The following is a 19,727-nucleotide window of genomic DNA, read 5'->3' as shown; positions in this document are numbered from 1 at the left end:
GAAACACTAATCGCGTGAAACTAAAAACGGTCGTCTGTTATCGTATGCTGAGGGGAGGGGGATATACAAATGTGTGTGCATATCTGTGATTGTGTGTGTGTGTGTGTGTGTGTGTGTGTGTGTGTGTGTGTGTGTGCGTGCGTGTGTGTGTGTGTGTGTGTGTGTGTGTGTGTGTGTGTGTGTGTGTGTAAGACGGTGAACGGATACACAAGGTTTGGTGTTTTATTGTTAAAGCCTTCATCCTATGGCTTATTTAGAGTAAAACTCTCATAGTCATGTGTTATTTCAGCACCAACTGCTGCAACACGCTACATAAAAGCCACCAAACAGAAATGCAATACTGTCCCTTTAAACTGTCCCCCATCTACCTCACTTCACAAATGACTAATTATTCAGCCATCGTGGAGTCAAGAGAAGGAGATTAGAGAATGAAGTGTCCTCAGACTTTTAGGATGGAACCCATCAATCTGAGTGCAAATGTTCGTTTGCCTGTGGGCCACAGCACCAGCTTTGATCCACCAACATTCAATCTACTACAAAGCACCACTCTGGTAAATAAGGACTGCTATGTAGACACTTTTGTCCCTAGGGTGACCCTGAAAGAATAGGTTCAGAGTAAAAATCTTTTTCAGTTCAGAAATAACTATTTGGGTTTTCATTTAGCATCTATTGGGGATTCTAAATAATCTGAAAAGGATTCTCAACGTGAATTTCCTTCTCTGCAGACTTGTATTTTTCTCGTTTGGGTGTAAGACAAGCCAAATTGACAAGAACACATCACCGTTCTGTGTAAATGGGGAGAGGGGAGGGTACTAATACACAAGTACACACTTCGGAGGGAAAAAACTGGGAAACTACTCAGGGACAAGCATGCTCGCTCCCTCATTCCCTTTCATTTAAGACAAGTGTGCATCAGAGCCTGGCAGGATCGCTGGCTGTTCTGAATACCTAGAGCTCGTACCAGGGACCACTGACTGTCCCTCAAGAGCAGCCATGTTGCGTTTTAATTAAACATTAGGGGATTTTTAATGAGGCTGGGATAAAAGGCTGGGGCTTGCTCGACTAGTGTTTTTCCAGACCAGTCATTCATATGTGTAATGCGAGTGTCGAGAAGCAAGGAGAAATGACAAGGGGTCCACATCTGCGCTTTTGTTTCCAAAACAGTATTTTTTTTAATAAAGGAAGAGGAGGGGATGGATTCCTGGGTGATGCGTTACATTAACTCAAGGGGCAATCATGAGTGCAGGTTTAATGGGGAACATGATCACGCATATCATTAGTGGCCAGGACCAAACATTGGCTGTTAACAGATGAAACATGTTTTTGATTATGTTTTTTCATCTGTGTTTGCGGGGGAATTGTATGCGGATGATTAAATAATATAAATTGCTTACCTCAATTAATAAAAAAATATATTTTCAGTTTTTCAGTCTTTGTTTTCTTGAAGCAATTTTTTGGTTTCATCGGCTGTCTGACCTTGGAGGAATCAGAACAGAGCAGTAGCATGACATGACAGGAATTGATCGTTTTTCAACTGAATTAAATTGCCACTTCCCTCTGAAGCCAGGTCATCCCCCAACCCGTGGCCTGTCATTGACTCTCTCGAGTTAAAGAGGGATGGTTCCAGATCTACCATTTAATATCCTTTAACACCACACAATGGCAGAATTACCTCAAATTTGAAGAGTAAAGGCCTTTTAGGTGTAGAATGTTTGCAGCATGTCCAGATATAGGTCCTTCAGGGCAGATAAATGACTTGCCTCCGCTGCTCCACAGCCCCCGACTCACTATGCCTGGGTTAGCTGTAACCAGGGCAAGCATCAATACTGAAGGGCAAGGCTCAGATCCAGCTTTCACAAACCATTAAACATGTTCCTGGTTACATGCACTGGTGTCCAGCCCCCCCCCCCCCTCCCATGAAACTCTGCATACTACTAGCCTCTCTTTTGCTCTTTGAGCTCATATTGATTTCTCTATCTACTTTGTGAAGTCAAAGAACCAAACATTAAGCATGATAAAGTGTGTACTTTTCCACATCAATGCCTGTAGTGTTTATTATCTTATCTTTATCTTATCTTTATCTATCCAAGCAATATACATTACACAGCATGTCCAAGACGGACAACTGGCTAACTGACCCTAGCTAAACACAAGAGGAAATGTCATATTGGGTAACACAAAATAGAAGCCTACTAATAGTAATAAAATAAAAGGACCAGTGGAATCCATTATTGCCTTTTCCCAATGTCTCGGAACCAGCCTGTTTCTGCATTCTGTTTCTTGCTTATTTTCACTTGATACAGTAACTAATGAAATATTCACGAGTTATTAAGGCATAATTAATTCCCGTTTGCATTTCCTGAAAATTGAGGTTGCTTTAAAAGAACACTTTTGTACATATTAAAGTGCAATGTTCTTTATGAAAGTTTCCAAATGATAAACTAAAATATATTACTTCAAATAAACTGATCAAGTACTTCACAAAGAAGCTATAATATAATTTCACATGTACTGTATATATTTGTCCAAAGCATCTGATCATATATGTGGTCAGTTGAGTTTTTTCATACACTTTGGTTTGCTGTGCACTTAAAGCATTTGAATGTATTTCTTTTTTTGACATCAGTTTGAGTTTTAAATTGCGTATTCTGATGGAGAAAAAAGATTAGAAGATCAAATCACAACGGGAGACCAAAGACAATACAGATGACTCGAGCGAAACAGACAGAGAAAGAGTGAGAGACAGAAAGACAATTCATTAAACTGATAAGAAAAGTGTAATCTTTGGGTGACATTAAGCGTCAAATTTTTTAACCATAGAAGAGGGTGTTAGACAGTGGTAAGCACACCAGGACAACCCTAATACTGGGAGGATGAGCACCCTTTCCAGTTCAATTTTCCAACCTTTTACTTTTTAATTTCTCTTTCTGTCCTCAAAAAGCAAAGGGTGGTGTTGCTTAACTTCACGAAAGGAAGTGAAATTATGATGCTTGGCATCACCTACGGAATCGTTGCCAGTCAACAGCAATCAGCCACTGATAGCACCAATTTACACCGTAATAGCAAATAGCTCATAACGCATGCTAATGGTAATCAGGTAGGTATTCTTGCATAATTGGCTAACAAAGAGTCATTTCATGTTACCTCTATCCCTGAGGAGCATGACTCAGGTATGGCTGGCTATTTGGCTGTAAAAAATAAACAAATAGCTCTCCCATTTTTGTGTGGTCGTCTAATAAAACAGCACATAAGGCCAAACAGAGAAGCCACATAAAGCCCTTTCTCGACAACTTCAATTTTAAAAAGCATTAAGACCTACAAAGGCAGTTCAGAGGTTGATTAACAGACGGAACTTTCCAGAGCTTTTATCAGCAGTTTAGATGGTGCTTGTACTCTGCGAGAGAGATGTAGGTGGCTAGGGAAAATTGTATTAGTGCTTTTAGTTACAAACCTGATATTAGTAGTAATATTACAATGTTTTTTACTCTATAAATGAACTGAAATAGAATAGAAAATAGAGAACAAGATGTTATTAACTCAAAAGTAGAGTGTCATGGTGTTTGGAGAAGCTCCAAGATTATTCACATTATTTTTCTGGCGAATAGAGAGGTAACCATTATCATGACAAATAAGACCAATTGAAAATGAATGTACAAAAATGTAATCTTTGTTTTTGAAAGAAAAAACACTTAATTTAGCAAAAAATAAAAACAATCCTAATCTTTGATTCAGTGTTTTTCATAAAGCTTGTGTTCTTGTTTTAATAATGTGCATTAGAGTATGCAAAACAATTTCTGAAGATGATTGGAGCCTTGAAGATATGTATTGAAATTGCATTCTAAAACATTAATCAGAAAAGTTATAAAACTATTAAAAGCAAAACAATGCATGCCGTGACTGAATACATCTAGCAAAAGTTTTAGCTTTAGAACAATTCTTTGTTTAGAAAACTGTAACATTGCACCTAAACCTAAATCACAATGTAAAAAATAACATTTTCACTGGTGCTCTCCCAAAAGCCAAAATGTCCTTACAAGCCCCTTTCCCTGCAATGAAAAGTGGAGAGAGAAAATGAATGGATAAGAGAATTGCCTTCAACAAAAATCCTTCAGACCCAAACTATTTTTATTCTCCAACACAGCTGTAGTCAGTCAACTAAAAAGTCCTCTAAACCACTTTACAAGAATGTTGTTATTTTTTCGTCTGCTTTTGTGGATCCTCTTTAAGTGAATTAAATGAGAGAGATAGGAGCTGAACAAAAAGGAGTTGCCCGGTTTGCTTACTTAAGTTCCTCTAAGTCTTACTTTGGTCAGACTAGTCATTCAAAGCTGGAATGGGCGGGTGGACATGGGGGGCTATTGCTAAAGTTACTGATTTCCTTAACCATGACTAAACTGTACATTATAATGTAGTTATGTTCACATATCTCCTAACATGCCTTAATTACATTTACTGTTGTTCAAATACTGTAGACACACATAGTAGTGATTGTGCTTGGCAGGTAAGACCATTATGCAGTGGAGGGATGAATAGAAATGGCAGAGAGCTCATGAATGTACCTTCATCAGAATATCCCCCCTCAGCTCACAGTGGAATGTCCCAAATGTGTCCAGTAGAGCTTTGGTGGAGCTGCTCACATGGATCTTCAGAGCTGTAGAGGGCCAAGTCAACACAGAGCATTTTTACTGTTATAACCAAATATATATTTGTAATATTATTTTCATAACTTATCCATACAGACAGTGTACTTGCAGTCTTCCAGTTGTCATGTGAGCTTACGTGATCCACACGACTCGACTCGTGAGGCAGTGTTGACCGTGTCCCCAAACAAACAGTAACGAGGCATCTTAAGACCCACCACACCTGCCACACAGGGGCCTGGAGCATTTAGGAATCATTTAGGAATCATTTAGGAATCATGTTTGAATCATGCATGAATCATTTGTTGATCATTTATGAATAATTTATGAATCATTTGTTGATAATTTATGAATCATTTATGAATCATTTGTTGACAATTTATCACTTTCATCCCAGATAATAAATGTAACAAAATTAATTCCCACTAATGTTTGTTTGATAACACTTAATGTGTGGAGATGGGAGACAGCCATGTGTGATTGAGGTTATGCTTTTAGAGGTTTCACAGCTAGAGTTGTTTCTGTGTTTTACCTGAGTGCAGGCCAATGCGGACCTTAAGTTGCTGCTGGGGTACGTGTGGGCTTTGGTATTGCTTCATGCCCTGGACCATTGACAGGGACATACGTGCGATCTCCTTGGCGTGATTGACGCCATTTCGAATGGGAAGACCAGACACTACCATGTAGGCGTCGCCGATAGTCTCCACCTGACACAAAATGGAGGAAAGGATGAACAGGTAGGCTCCAAAGATAATCTCTACAGGCTGATTGACGGAGGACTCTACTTGCTCATTCAAAATGAAGATCATGGATTTGGACAAGCTTTTGGTTTTTGGCTGTACCTTGTAGACGTTGTGGTTGTCGATGATGTTGTCAAAGTAGGTGTACAAGTCATTCAGTACATTCACCACCTTATGGAGAGAATCTATTTTCAGACCTGCTCGACTCATAAAGCTCAGACAGTTGCGCAGACACACAGGAGCTACATATCAATTTTGTCACACACGCAAATGCGAATACACGCATGCACGTACACGGACACACACACACACAAATAAACCAGGAGGTGTCAAACATTTTCCATTGGGATGAATGCAACTGAGACCTCCTTAAAATAAAGCTGGCAATAAGGCGTTATTTCCACACCGTGTTTGACAACACTGTACCCTGACTGGACACCGTGACTCATGGCTGCCAGCATGCACATTCAACACATACTAGCGCCAGTCACCTAATAATGCCATTTGTGCCCAAGGGAGTATAGTGACACCCGCTACATCGCTTTTCCCACAGTGCACCATTGCATTGCTTTGCTTGCATCGTGTCCTTGGTTTAAATCAGAGAGATGCACTGCAATGGAACAATTCCTCTTCAAGGGACATTTGGTCTGAGTCATGTCTTTGAGGACATTCTAATTCCATCGAGACACTGATTGTAATGTTCGATGCAAACACCTCCTCAGTTTCAAATCAACTGGACACTTAAACTGGAATCTGTTATGGGGGCCCTGGTAGCTCGTTTGAATTCAGCCTTTGCCATTTGCAGAATGTTTTCCCTTCCATTTCTCCCTGCCTTTCCTGTCACACCACTCCAATAAAGCATGACAAATGAAATATGTATATGTTCAACAATATGCATCTTGACGGGTATCCCATCAGAACTTACGCCTACTCAGGAACTAAAGAGTATGTTACCCTTCTAGTTCTACAATTACCAAAATGGCACAGTACTTGGTTATGCTTTCGTATCCTGCTTAGCTTGTCAAAGGGGTCAGAGGTCATCTGGATCACCTGCATGGGCGTAAGACTGGCGGACATGGCGGTGAAGCCCTCGATGTCGCTGAAATAGATGGTGACGCAGTCGTAGGTCTCCGCCCTCACCGTCTTCCCAGCGATCAGCTGCACAGCGACGGACCTATAAATAAAGGGGAGGGAGTCACAACACAGCGCACCTATGGAAGCAATGTCCTGGTAGGATCACAGAAACTATGCAGGGAGTGTTAATGGAGATGGAGTGTCACTTTGATGCCTGATGTATATATTTATATACAGGTTTGTGTTACCATTTTGACTGCTAGGTATATGTGACATGTAGACACTGGCACGAATAGATGTTATAGACCGACAGACAGACAGATGGACAGACGGACGGACAGACAGACAGATACCAGCCAAAACAGAGGGAGGTATTAAGCCCGTCTCTCAGCCTACTTGAATAAATCAAGACAGGACTCCGTCAGTCTGCATCTACTTGGGGGCCGGAGGGTTGGGTGGGGGGGGGGGTAACAAAAGCTTTAACAGCCTCTTATGCCAACACACACAGGCAAGTACGTTACCGTGGCAACATCTGGGTGAGCAGGCCCTCGGCTCGCCTTTTCTCCTCCAGTAGCTGGCCCGTCCGCTCGTTCACCACCTCCTCCAGGTTGGTGGCATACTGCTCCAGACGATTCAGCAGGTCGTCCAGGATGCTCTCCCCACTAGGAGAGGGAGGGAGGGACAGAAAAGGGGGAGGTAGAGAGGGAAAGGGGGGAGGTAGAGAGGGAAAGGGGGGAGGTAGAGAGGGAAAGGGGGAGGTAGAGAGGGAAAGGGGGGAGGTAGAGAGGGAAAGGGGGAAGGTAGAGAGGAAAAGGGGGGAGGTAGAGAGGGAAAGGGGGAGGTAGAAAGGGAAAGGGGGGAGGTAGAAGCAGTAATGGGGGCAAGCAAATAAATGGACGGATGGAAGATTGAGGTTGATGGAATAGGGAAAGTAATGGCAAGATGGTAGAGGAAATAAGGTTGGCAAGACAGGGGGCCCCGCCGAAAGATAATATTTGTGTTGTTGTTTTCAGCAGAAAATGCAGGGTGCAAATGGTTCAAACACGTTGGAAGGTTGAAAATGACACCTGGCTGCTGTAGAGGGGATTTGTTTCAGTCTTCTCTACATCCTTCAGTTCCATCACTCTTTACTCCCCTCCCCTCCCTCCCATCCCTCCCCTCCCTCCCTCTCCCCCTGTTAGAGCAGGATAAATGACTTTAGTGATGACAGTCGACAGACACGGTCTCCAGAGACTGTTGTGTGCACCGCGCTGCATACGGCTATCTCTTTCCCTCTTCTTCTTTCCCTCTCCCTCTCCTTCTCTCCTTATCTCCCTCTCTCTTTCTCTTTCAAATTGAACCCATCCCTTTGTTTCTTTCATTCTCTCTATCTCTCTCTCACACTCTCAGTCCTCTCTCTTTTATTCTGAATCACTCTTCTCTCTGTCTCTCTCTCTCTTTCTCTCTGTCTCTCTCTCTCTCCACCATCATCTCTAACTTGAATTAATAGTCATGCTCTCTCCTATTTGTTCTTTCGCAGCACAAGCACTAAAGACCCACTCAAAACGTCTTAGGTGTATATATTTATTTATTTATTTATTTATGGTGACTCACTAAACCACGTCTCTAACCACATAAAAAAAAACGTACAGGGGAATTTGAACCTGTAACCTCTTGATCTGCTCTACCACTGAGTTACACCCATCCTAATTATTACACGTCCCCATGCATAATGTAAGCCTGAAGGAACAGAAGTGGCATGTTTGTATGTTTATACCACATAGTATGTTTGTGTACGGACCCACTGGGACAGAGCCTCTTGACGGTGAGGCGAAGGTAGGAGAAGTCGGGCCGCTCGGCCACCCTCTCGCTCCAGCAGGATGCCATCAGAGCCTCCAACCTCTCCGGGCACACCTCCCTATCGGTGTGGGGGCGCAGCGGGCTGCAGCCGCCCGCCTTCACGCCTGCCACGATGTCTGGGTGGAGGAGGAGGGGGGGTAGGGTGGAGGAGGAGGGGGTAGGATGGAGGAGGAGGGGATGGGAGGGAGGGAGGAGAGGGGGGTAGTGTGGAAGAGGAGGGGGGGTACAGGTGGAGGAGGAGGGGGGGTAGGGTGGAGGAGGAGGGGGTGGGAGGGAGGGAGGGAGGGGGTAAGGTGGAGGGAGGGATTGATCAAGTGTGAAATGGCACAGAAACGTCGGGTGTGGGAAGATGAAAAAGGTTGCCAGGATGGGAGGAAAAAGAAGAGAGAATCAGTTGTGGGCGAACGTGTGGAACGAGGTGGAATAAGAACATGGTGGTGTTGGAGGATAGAGAGGTCGATTGAAAGAAAGAGAGCAAGACATTTTAAGAGTTACATAAGAGTTACATCTCCAACGTTACCTAACCTGACTACCATGCTGAATTGAAGTGTGTGAGGGTTTGTGAGGACGTGATGGAAGTACACATACCTCAGGTCACAACGCACACACATGCACACACAAAGTAAAAGCTTGTACTGACACACCCCCATTTTTCAAACACACACATAAACACAAACACACATGCTTACGAGTACCTACCATTCGCCTTGAGGCTAGTGTTTGGGATGAAGAAGGGCCCGTTTCGGTACACCACCTCTTGAACAATAATGCCAAAGCTGTAGACGTCACCCCTCTGGGTGCCAGCAGGGAGCATGCAGTCTCTTAGCAGCTCTGGTGCCCGCCACAGAAGAGCTGGCACAGAGGGCAAGGTTGGCATGAAGTCAGAAGTTAGACTTATTGGACAGTCCCAGGAGAATAATTCCTCCTATAATAATTCTGCCCCTCCTGTCTTCCTCTCTTGCCCTCCTCTATTTCCCTCCCTCCCACCCTACTCCTCCTTCCTTCCTTCTGTCATCACTTATCCTTTCTCTCTATCCCTCTTGCTTTTCTCAGACGTCCATTGGGAGTTCAAGCCTTCTCCTGTCCTCCACCTCCTCCCGTCTCCCACCTCTCCCATCTTTCTCCTTCCCTCTCCCTTTCATCACTCCAGTAAAAGGACTGGGTCCAGGCCTTTCTCCTGTCCTGAACCTCCCCCTTTCTCCCCTTCATCTTTGGCCTCCTCCCTCCCTCTCCCACTCACAGGTCCAGGTCTCCTCCCTCCCTCTCCCACTCACAGGTCCAGGTCTCCTCCCTCCCTCTCCCACTCACAGGTCCAGGGCTCCTCCCTCCCTCTCCCACTCACAGGTCCAGGTCTCCTCCCTCTCCCACTCACAGGTCCAGGGCTCCTCCCTCTCCCACTCACAGGTCCAGGTCTCCTCCCTCCCTCTCCCACTCACAGGTCCAGGTCTCCTCCCTCCCTCTCCCACTCACAGGTCCAGGGCTCCTCCCTCCCTCTCCCACTCACAGGTCCAGGGCTCCTCCCTCCCTCTCCCACTCACAGGTCCAGGTCTCCTCCCTCCCTCTCCCACTCACAGGTCCAGGTCTCCTCCCTCCCTCTCCCACTCACAGGTCCAGGTCTCCTCCCTCCCTCTCCCACTCACAGGTCCAGGTCTCCTCCCTCCCTCTCCCACTCACAGGTCCAGGGCTCCTCCCTCCCTCTCCCACTCACAGGTCCAGGTCTCCTCCCTCCCTCTCCCACTCACAGGTCCAGGGCTCCTCCCTCCCTCTCCCACTCACAGGTCCAGGTCTCCTCCCTCCCTCTCCCACTCACAGGTCCAGGGCTCTCGGCTGGGTGGTCGTCGTCGGAGGTGACCCAGGCCGTGGTCGGTGACCTTCAGAACAAAGCGACTGTCCACGACACAGTTGAAAGAGGACAGGTGGCCATGTGATCGAAGAGGGCTGCGGTGTAGGTAGTCCATCCCCTATGCACACACACACATACGACTTGCACACACGTCTATATGCACACGTGCATATGCACACATGAAAAAGTAAGTTGACATGCAAACATAAATATACATGCAAACATGCACACACAGACACACACACAGGTAAATTGACATGCAAATATATGCATACACATACATGCACAGGCAGGGTCTTGGCCCCTCGTGTGCACACTTAGCAAATGAGCAGTATTGCATCAAATTCATAAACAGTCTCAAATAAAAATGACCTCATCTTGCTGTAGGACATTTGTATTACTGCTGTAGGACAGTTATTATCTTTACAATACAATCCTCCAGGCTAACTTAATTAGATTTATGACATTCATATTCCATTGTATCATATATAACTGATAAAGCATTGAAAAGTCAGTATTACAAAAAAAACATGTTGGAGAACATACCTTCACGATGTCGAGCAGGAGGGAGTACTTGAAGCTCCAGTCAAGCTTGATGGAGCCATTCGTCAAGATGTCCTTGAGGACGGGAGGAAGACAATTATGTCACATCTAACGCTATTGGAATAGAAACACTAATGGTATAGAAACACCAGGTACAGACACACCCAGGGACTTTTAAGGTAAAGTCGGTTTTGAACATGGATGTGCATCGTCGTAGTTTAACAGGGCAGGCCCTTGAGTCAGTGTGTGTGGGTAGTCTGCATTGATAAGCTTTGTGTGTGCGTTTATATGTGTGTGTATGTGTGAGTATGAATTTATGAGAGTGAGTTTGTTGGGGGTGCTCTGTCTAGATAGCTGTGTGTGTTTGGTGTGTGTGGGTGTGTAAGAGTGAGTGTGTTGAGGGGGGGTCTGTCTAAACAGCTGTTTGTGTGTGTGTGTGTGTATGTGTGTGTGTGTGTGTGCGTGTGTGTGTGTGTGTGTGCATGTGTGTGCATGTGTGTGTGTGTGTGTGCATGTGTGTGCGTGTGTGTGTGTGTGTGTGTGTATGTGTGTGTGTGTGTGTGAGGTCCTGTACATGTAGGCTTCCTTTTGGACAGTACTCTGTCAGCAGAAACAGCTGAGGAGCCTCCAGACAAACTCCGATGAAGCTGCAGATGTTTGGGTGGATCAGGTTACGGCACTTCACACACACACACACACACATGCACACACACACACACAATAAGGATTAGCCAGCTATTTTCAATACGCAATCAATGTTACGCAATCCATCATTTGTCATCAAACACATGGATGTGTTTGTGTGGGGCTGGTGAGGGCTCACCTGCTCCAGCTCAGTGAGAAGCTCTCCACTCAGACTGACATTCTTCACATTTAGGAAGCGCACCCAACAGATGTTGTCCTGCAAGCAAAACAGCAAGACCCAGAGAGAGAGAGAGGGGGAGAGAGAGGGGGACAGAGAGAGAGAGAGAGACAACCGCAAAAGACGATCAAGCCTCTGTTGATGACAACAATAACACCCTAACAACCCTAACTAGCTTCCTACAAGCGCCAAAATGTCATTTGAGTATACACAGGTGTTAGACTTGTGGGACTTTTGAATCACCACAGATCTCCACTTAGGGGGGAAAGGACGAAGAAATGTAAACAGAATTCAGTAAGAGTTGAGTCCTACTTTATAAACAGATGTTTGAAGGGAAGACTGTCTGCCTTCCAAGCTGTCAAGGATGGACTCAGAGGATGCATGAATGGACTGGGAGTTGAAGAAAGGTACCTACAACATTTTGTTTGAGTTATTTCATTTGAAAAAGCCTTCACAGTTCTCTCACACACTCCTCACTTGTTTGCATACAAGCGTACAAGCACACAAACGCAAACCCACGTGGATTCTCACAACAAATTTGCGTGCATACTCACACACACTCACGCGCACACACCTGACCAGTGGTGGACGAGCTGTTCTCTATCATGGTGACGTCACTGAGGTTGACCTTCCACAGCATCACAGACACCTTCTCATGTAGGATATACTTCCTGTGAGACAGGAAGTAGTTTATATCAAGGTCATACACATACATTCACACAAACAGAAACAGCCCACCACAGTTTACAATACATATAAAAATACAAAAAGTACAAAACTCACTACATAGTAGCAACTTGAACTCTTTTCCAATTGTGACCCAGTGACTAGTTGTTATGCAATGTTGGCCTTTATTAAAATCTTTTTACTGCAAATAGTCAATTTAAGTACTTTGGAAAGAGAAAGAGAATTCTCTAATTAAAGGGTCACGAGGGCTGGACAAATAAAGACTATCTCCTAAGAGCCCAGCTCAACTTAATATCCTAGCTCAAGCTGAAAACAGACAAGTAACCAGGTCACATTCATGATTAATTTCTCTGTAATCTTTGGATGCAGGAGTAATATGGGACGTGCACTTTTTCCCGGCTTAGAGGATATTACAGAAATATTATGAAGTAGTGTTGTCTGAGAAACGTATTTAATTAGAGGAATATGTGAAGGAAAGGATGACATGCTTGAGGAGGAGCTTCATTCACCCTGTCTTATGGATCTTTGTCATGTCATGATGAAACATTGTGCGTGTGAGAGTGTGTGTGTGCGAGTGTGTGCATATGTGTGAGAGTGTGTGCATATGTGTGAGAGTGTGTGCTTATGAGCGTGTGTGCATATGTGTGAGAGTGTGTGCTTATGAGCGTGTGTGCGTTCATTTGTGATTTGGAGAGAGCAGAAGGTCACCTGTACAGGAAGCAAACGGCTATCGTCCCTGTGACAAGTACACTGGCAATCATCCCCACGGCTATCAGTAGTCTTCTGTCTGAAAAAGAAGCAGCCAAGATGAGCTTTAGAAACAGCTAACAAACCCAATGATTAGGTGGAAGACTATCGTTTGACTGCTGTAAACAGATCTCAAGATTTCTAAGTGATAGGCAGCAGACAACATAATAACAGTTTAATAAGATCAAAATGATTTTGTTAATTATTAAATGCACAACATGCATCATTCAACAGAGGAAACCAGACACATTTGCAGTCAAGTATTTTCTTTCCTCATAATCCCTCATTTACATTCATTAAAAACCCATCTGAGCGTCACATATTTTTCAATTGTTGAGCCATCTGCATGAAAAGCTGTCCGCCAACCAGAACAGGACTTCACCGCATCGGAAAAAATCCTCAGAACACATATTAACTACAGTACAGCCAGGAAATAAAATAGCTGATAGCGATAATGAAGGGTATTGCATAACCTTGACTCAGCAGAATGGGAAATTGGTTATAAAATATATCTGTTTACTAGGGGAGAGGTGGACTCAAATGAAAATACCTATATAAAAAGGAATTCATACCTCAGCGCAAAAACAAAACAATAACAATTGTGTCAAACAGGCAGGGGTCAAAATCCATATTGAGATTGTTATGAATCTCTTGCCTGTGTGTTTCTTTATCCTCTCTCTCTTTGTCTGTCTCTCTTATCTGCCTCTCTCTTACACACACTTTTTTTACTTTCTTTCCCTCTCTCTCTGTCTCTTTCTCTCTCTCACTCTATATTTTTCTCACACTCTCTCTCTCTCTCTCTCTCTCTCTCTCTCTCTCTCTCTCTCTCTCTCTCTCTCTCTCTCTCTCTCTCTCTCTCTTGTCTCTCTCTCTCTCTCTCTCTCTCTCTCTCTGTGTTTCTCTGTTTCTCTGTCTGTTTTCCCCTTTCTCAGTTTTTAATCAAAGCTGAGTCTGGAGGCCCATGGACAGATATGATAAAGCAGTTGACCTCTGCTGGGGCAGGTCACACCGGTGCAAACCCAGCGGCGGCTCTGGGCGGCGAGGTGGAAGAGAAGCAACTTTGTTGGAAACACGCTGCTCTACTGCCCCCTCCTGGAGGGATAGTGTACTGCACATTAGTTAGCCGCGTCTTCATTGGAGGAAATGATCTTAGACCACATCACATTTTAAACAGGGTACGAACCACCTTCCTCCAAAACATCTATATATACTAATATATATACTTATATATAAACATGTATATTGGAAGTATCGGATGCAGCAAAGAGAGGTCAGAGGTCACAGTACCCGTGCAGAGTTCCCCATTGTAGCCACATGGGGGCGTGTCTCTTGGTGGCATCTTCCTGCCTCCAGGCCAAAGGATTTTCACCCCGTCTACAGACTCATAGGTCTTGTTGGCACCAAAGTAGTTGGCAATAACCTATTAGGAAAGGCCACGGTTGTTTCATACTATTGACATAATATTTCTGCTTGTCGATTTCAATCAAAGAAAATAAATTGAGAGAAAGGAATGAGAGAGGGGAGGGAGAGACGGAGAGAGAGAAAGAGAGGATGGATGCCAGTAGGAAACAAAGAAAGAGAGAGAGAAATATATAGAGAGAGAGGGAGAACTGACCTTGAACTCTCCATCCTCACCCTGGATGTGCTTTACCATGTAGGCTGACTCTCTGTCCCCACTGGCATCCATGGTCACATCTCCCTGGATACCTGTGGAAAGACCAAAATCAGTTGCAATCATCTCATTTTCGGTTTCAAATCAAGCGTATTCTAATTTGCAGTCCAACCATGGATTTGTATGAAGGCCAAACACATACAGTAGACAGGCTGTAGTGCTGTCTACTGACTCAACATTCTGTGCAGTGAAGAAGGGGGCAACATTACGCAATATTTACATAACAGCAACATTGCGTAAGAACCTATGCCCCCCACGGTGGAGACACTGGGGGGGGGGGGGTAATGATGCATTGAACACACACACACACAAAACACACAAACACACATACAGTCATGCACACACACAGGCACCCGAGAGACACTCTGGCTGACCTGTGATGGTCCTGTTCCACATCCTGTGGGTGACAGCTCGGCCATCGTAGGGGTCACCCTGCTCCGCCAGGGTTTCATCCAGGGCCTGTGCATACAGCCACACAGAATCATGGGCTATCGCTGCCAGCACGGACACCTGCAATTGGATGGACAGACCAAGAGATGGAGAGACAGACGAATGAATGGACAGACAGACAGACATAGGCAGACTCACAGAAATATTGAAAACACATACACTGAACATATCTGTAAATACAAACATATCAACCCACAGTAAAACTAGCTCTGTGTTCCATTGTCAGTAAAACATTGGAAGGTTTCCCCCTCTCCACCCCCGCCCCTAGAGTTCTCCAAGCAAACCTTTTCATTTGTGTAGGTGTGACCAAAGTCTTCTTGAGACCGGCGGATGACATTGTTGGAGAAGTCATGGTAGCCCTGATTGTCTGGCTTGTATAGTGAGAGCAGGAACAAAGTTCTGTAGGCCTCTTTAGCCAGCGTGTCCTCAGCGTCACCTACAAAACACATGACAATAATGTACAGTATGTGCTTTCAAAGGCAAATACAGTCAAATATGTTCTATCTTGCTCTTCCAACGTGACCCACCAAAAGCCAATGGCCATGGCAATGTTTATGTACTTGAAATGCCTTTATTGGGCTGATGTGTACACTATGAGATAGGGGTCACCAGCAAACTATGTTTGGAAAGGAATCAATTAAAGATCATGGTCTTATTCATTTTGACATACCTCTTCTCCAATCAAAGTTGCCAAACATCTCCGTCAGGATATAGGGTTCGAAGCAGAAAAATACATAGTCCCCATTGGTCAGTTTGTTCCTGTGGGCCTGGATCAGGAAGCGTCTGACCGTCTCCCCCTCTGCAGAGATCACTATGACTACAGCAGGACACGCAAACATCAAACACAGTGAGTCAGATAGGATACTATCACAATGATTCCTTCTTTTCATCCTTCCTTCCATCCTTCCTTCCCTCCTTCCTTCCTTCCTTCCTTCCATCCTTCCTTCCGTCCTTCCATTTAAGGAAGGAAGGATGTAATTATTTTGTGGTTTAATAACTCTACATATATCTCTATGTATATCTCTACATGACTTGGATGATTACAATGTTGATATTTATTGCTTGGATATTACAATGATGATTTTGAACGATAGGCTTCAGTTGTTTAGAATGAAGCTGAAACTCAAACTCACTGCGTGAGACCGTGGCAACCTCCATGAGGACACGGTCTACTAGGAGGGATCTGTCATCTTGACCACCAGGGTCTTCAAACTTCACGTATTTGGCCACAGAGATGTTATTGACCTGTGCTTGATACCTACATAGTGAAAAGACACAGGAACTGGAAATTGTCTACATGTTTATGTAGCTCTGAAAAGGACAGCTCTGAAAAGGACAGTTTCTAGTTATTGATGTTTACAGGACATAAATACTATATATTTAGTTACATGTACATTTATACATAAAGATTTTTCCAAAACCCACCTGATGCCTTCTGCTGGTATGACCCAGATTGGTTTGGGCTCATGAATGATCCCGATCCGTTTCCAATCAAATTTTCTACAGATTCTAACAAAGAAGGAACCCATCTTAGTGAAGGGACCAAACACCCTGGTCAGAGTGGGGTATGCCTGGAAGGTGTGCAATAGGAAATATTGTTATAAATAATTTACTGGATTTTTTTTCTAACTCTTTCTAATTTCTCTCAATAACTTGATTTCCTAGTTATGGATTGTTGAGATGTTATCACTACACCTTTTTGTCAAGTAATTGCTGGTCTGCGCAGGTGGGGCTGATGACGGGAATGTTCCAGAAGGCTGCCAGTTTTGCCGTGATGGCACATACCTGTGGACAAGAGTGGGAGAGAGGAAAGTAGGGTAAGAAGTATTGAATTACTTTGCCTGAGAAGTAGTCAAATTCAAATAACCATCTATGTCATTAAAGCAAAAAGACAAAGGAGATTGATGTGAATATTGTTGTTTGAAAAAAAAAATTGCAATCCACTACAGCATCTACATAACTATCATCACTATGAAGCCCTTTGCGACATCGTAAAAAGGACTGTACAAATAAAGTCTGTTGCATCCTCACAGTGGAGCAGGAGGGGCCTATGAAGGCACTGTAGTTGAGTCTCTGTTTCATCTCCACAATCTTCCCAGGCCCGTTCACATCGTGACATTCGTCGTCCACATAATCGTACTTTAGTCTATGACCTGGAATGACAGGGGAAATGACAGTCAACCTTCAACATCCCCGGGCCAAACATAACAATGACCGTGACCGTGAGGGAAACTGCCAGAAATGATCCCATTCCAGCAAAGAGGGTCCCAGTAGGGATTGCTCTCAAGTGTCCTTTACAAATCGTTTATGAAATTTGTCAATTGTCCTAAAAATCTGCATTTCTAATCTCCGTAGCTCAGCCTGAATTATTTAGTGTTCGGAATGTAGTAAATTTACAGTTGAGAGTTAAAAAAAAAGGACATGGTCCTGACAGTTTGAGAGTGTATCAATCGTCAGACTGACCTTTTAATAGCCCAGGGCTCTGGTTCACCTTGTCTATGGCAATGAGGGCACCAGCGCCGATCCTGCCCACACTGAAGGGCTGAGAGGTGTTGGGCAGGACCAGGAGCAGGGTGAACTCCAGCCCCTCGACCCAGGGAGTGAAGCAGAGGACCAGCTGTAGGACTCTTGAGAGGAACTTCATGGTCGCTAGGACACAATAGACTAGGCTTACCGACTGTGAAGACACTTTAAAATATTGTTTTTAACAGGATGATAATAATTACCCTGACACACAGTACAGAGAACAAAAAAACAAATTAAAATATGTTAGTGACTCATTTGGTAATCATCAAGGGAACTGATGGTTATTTCAATGGATGATTTATAATTCAGTCTAATATTTTAATTATTCTTCTAATTGGAAGACATGTCTGGATAGATTAATTTACAGTCAATTAACCAGGATATTACTATGCATATCATAAAGAAAAAGCCTACTGCGCATCTGTGTAAAATAGTAAAATAAGAGAATTCTTACCACTCTATTGTAATTAAAGTAAATTCAAGCGTTGTTCAGTTGAATATACAGTATCCAACAGCTATGTCTGAGATTAGTGATGATCAGAGTAAATACATTCAAAGTAAAGATAGTCCATATGAATTGTAGTTAAACTGTAATTCTCAAAAGCTCTCTCTGAAGACTGAACAAATGCTACTGCAATTTTCTTTTCATAAATCAAGAGGTTCTCATATTAATCATCTTACATTTTACTGGCAGCACTCTGGGAAGGCCGAACCACATGACGTTTGTTTATCTAAACGGCCATCCGAGTAAACACGACATGGGAATTCTCCAACAGACTGGTAAAACATCTGAAAGTAGTTGTTTATGTTTTGGTCTTATTGCATCCTGTTTTTGACTTAGAAACATAGAAAACCCCTTGTGTTTGTTTGAAAGCATCATGCGTCTTTGACAGATGTGGTCCTAACGGTTTATTTGTGTGTTAGTACTATGTTAGTACTTTCAGATTAATTAATTAGGCCTGTTCAATCCCGATGGGATTTTCAGTAAAAATGCTTCGACTTTGTGATTCTATCTAAAACGATAGCAGGTTCCATAAAAAAATATTACATTGAATCAAATTTGTTATAGTTTTTTTTATCCATGCTCTTGTTGAGGATCTGTGAGAATCGCTTAAGGCCCTTTAAGGGTTTTTTTCTCATACAAACAAAGCACTGCTAAACAACACGATAAAGGAAAACCACTGCTGGGAGCAAGAGGATCATGTTTGGAGTTTGAATGAGCTTCTTTTAAAAAATAGTAATTTTGTTTACACTGTACGTCTTGATAAGTCTGTGTCTACAAACTATACAGAGACCGCGAGGGAAATAAGGCAGCTGATTTGAGCTTTCGGCACGTAGACCATGCATGGTCATTCTCCATTTTGACAGATCGCTACAAATTAAAGACATCGGACTCTTGTCAATATATACAAAACTGATTTAGTTAAGTAAAATCGTAATCCTGGTTTCCCTTCTGGGATGTTTATATTACAAGGAAAAATGTACAATTAATAAAACTGGCTACATTGGTTGCTAACTATGATGTTCCACCCCATTATTCATTACATCAGTTTGTTTTGAGAACTCTCCCTCACCTCTCACCATGACCTTTGACCTACAGTATCAACGTCCATCTGTCCTCATGACCCAGTTAAATCAGAAGTCAGACATGGCTCATTCTTTTGCTCTACCACACAGTTGCGGTTGTGGTTTGAAAGTAAATGAGAGTGATAGATAGGATGTGCTTGTGTGCGTAAATAATGATTAACATAGAAATATATCAATAACATCCAGTTATGGACTGTTTGCTTTCAAGCAGTGATTGACTGTGGAGAATCGTATTCATGCTTTAAGGATAACAACCATTTTTTTACTGTAAAAAAAACAGGTTATTTAAGGCTCTTTAACCATGGTGTTCAATAAAAAAAAATTGAAAAGAAAACGGTTTGTTTCCATTTTAGGATTTAGCAGTTTTTTATGTATGTTCCCACTTTCCCCAGCAGATAGCAGTCTACTGCAAAGTTTCATAGCAGTGTGTGACACAGAAATCAGATCATATTAAAAACCATGTCTGTTGCATAGAAATGCACCTCTCTGATCCTGTGAGTCTTAGTGAAGACAATGA

At 43.3% G+C, this 19,727-nt stretch overlaps 1 protein-coding gene across 1 annotated transcript; it reads right to left on the bottom strand.

Annotated features, from left to right (window-relative positions):
- Positions 1 to 3,897: 3,897 nt before the first annotated feature.
- On the bottom strand, positions 3,898 to 17,741 carry si:dkey-37g12.1 (atrial natriuretic peptide receptor 1). Its single transcript, XM_067250324.1, has 26 exons — positions 17,561 to 17,741; positions 17,129 to 17,250; positions 16,793 to 16,882; positions 16,523 to 16,668; positions 16,231 to 16,355; positions 15,768 to 15,914; positions 15,382 to 15,533; positions 15,022 to 15,157; positions 14,591 to 14,682; positions 14,263 to 14,395; positions 12,937 to 13,015; positions 12,116 to 12,212; positions 11,854 to 11,952; positions 11,503 to 11,580; positions 11,254 to 11,358; positions 10,683 to 10,754; positions 10,104 to 10,254; positions 8,993 to 9,145; positions 8,235 to 8,409; positions 6,976 to 7,116; positions 6,431 to 6,554; positions 5,483 to 5,551; positions 5,173 to 5,347; positions 4,780 to 4,878; positions 4,560 to 4,651; positions 3,898 to 4,046 (listed from the first exon to the last, which is right to left on the bottom strand). Exons 1-26 carry the CDS (start codon positions 17,739 to 17,741, stop codon positions 3,999 to 4,001), a joined length of 3,081 nt encoding a protein of 1,026 aa, XP_067106425.1. The 3' UTR covers positions 3,898 to 3,998.
- Positions 17,742 to 19,727: the final 1,986 nt, after the last annotated feature.

This window comes from Osmerus mordax, chromosome 14 (genome assembly GCF_038355195.1).
Source record: "Osmerus mordax isolate fOsmMor3 chromosome 14, fOsmMor3.pri, whole genome shotgun sequence".
NCBI lineage: Eukaryota > Metazoa > Chordata > Actinopteri > Osmeriformes > Osmeridae > Osmerus > Osmerus mordax.
The sequence above is the reverse complement of the archived record's forward strand: the minus strand, read 5'-3'. Positions and strand labels throughout refer to the sequence as shown.

What these genes read in the sequence shown, in the direction of transcription:
- si:dkey-37g12.1 (XM_067250324.1), bottom strand. Translation starts at nt 17,741, where the DNA reads ATGAAGTTCCTCTCAAGAGTCCTACAGCTGGTCCTCTGCTTCACTCCC. An exon ending in GTCCAAAAGGAAGCCTACAT is followed by an intron (nt 10,755 to 11,253) that starts GTACAGGACCTC and finishes CCCGTCCTCAAG; the next exon opens with GACATCTTGACGAATGGCTC. An exon ending in GGGGGGATATTCTGATGAAG is followed by an intron (nt 4,047 to 4,559) that starts GTACATTCATGA and finishes TTTTCATTGCAG; the next exon opens with GGAAAGGGGCTTGTAAGGAC.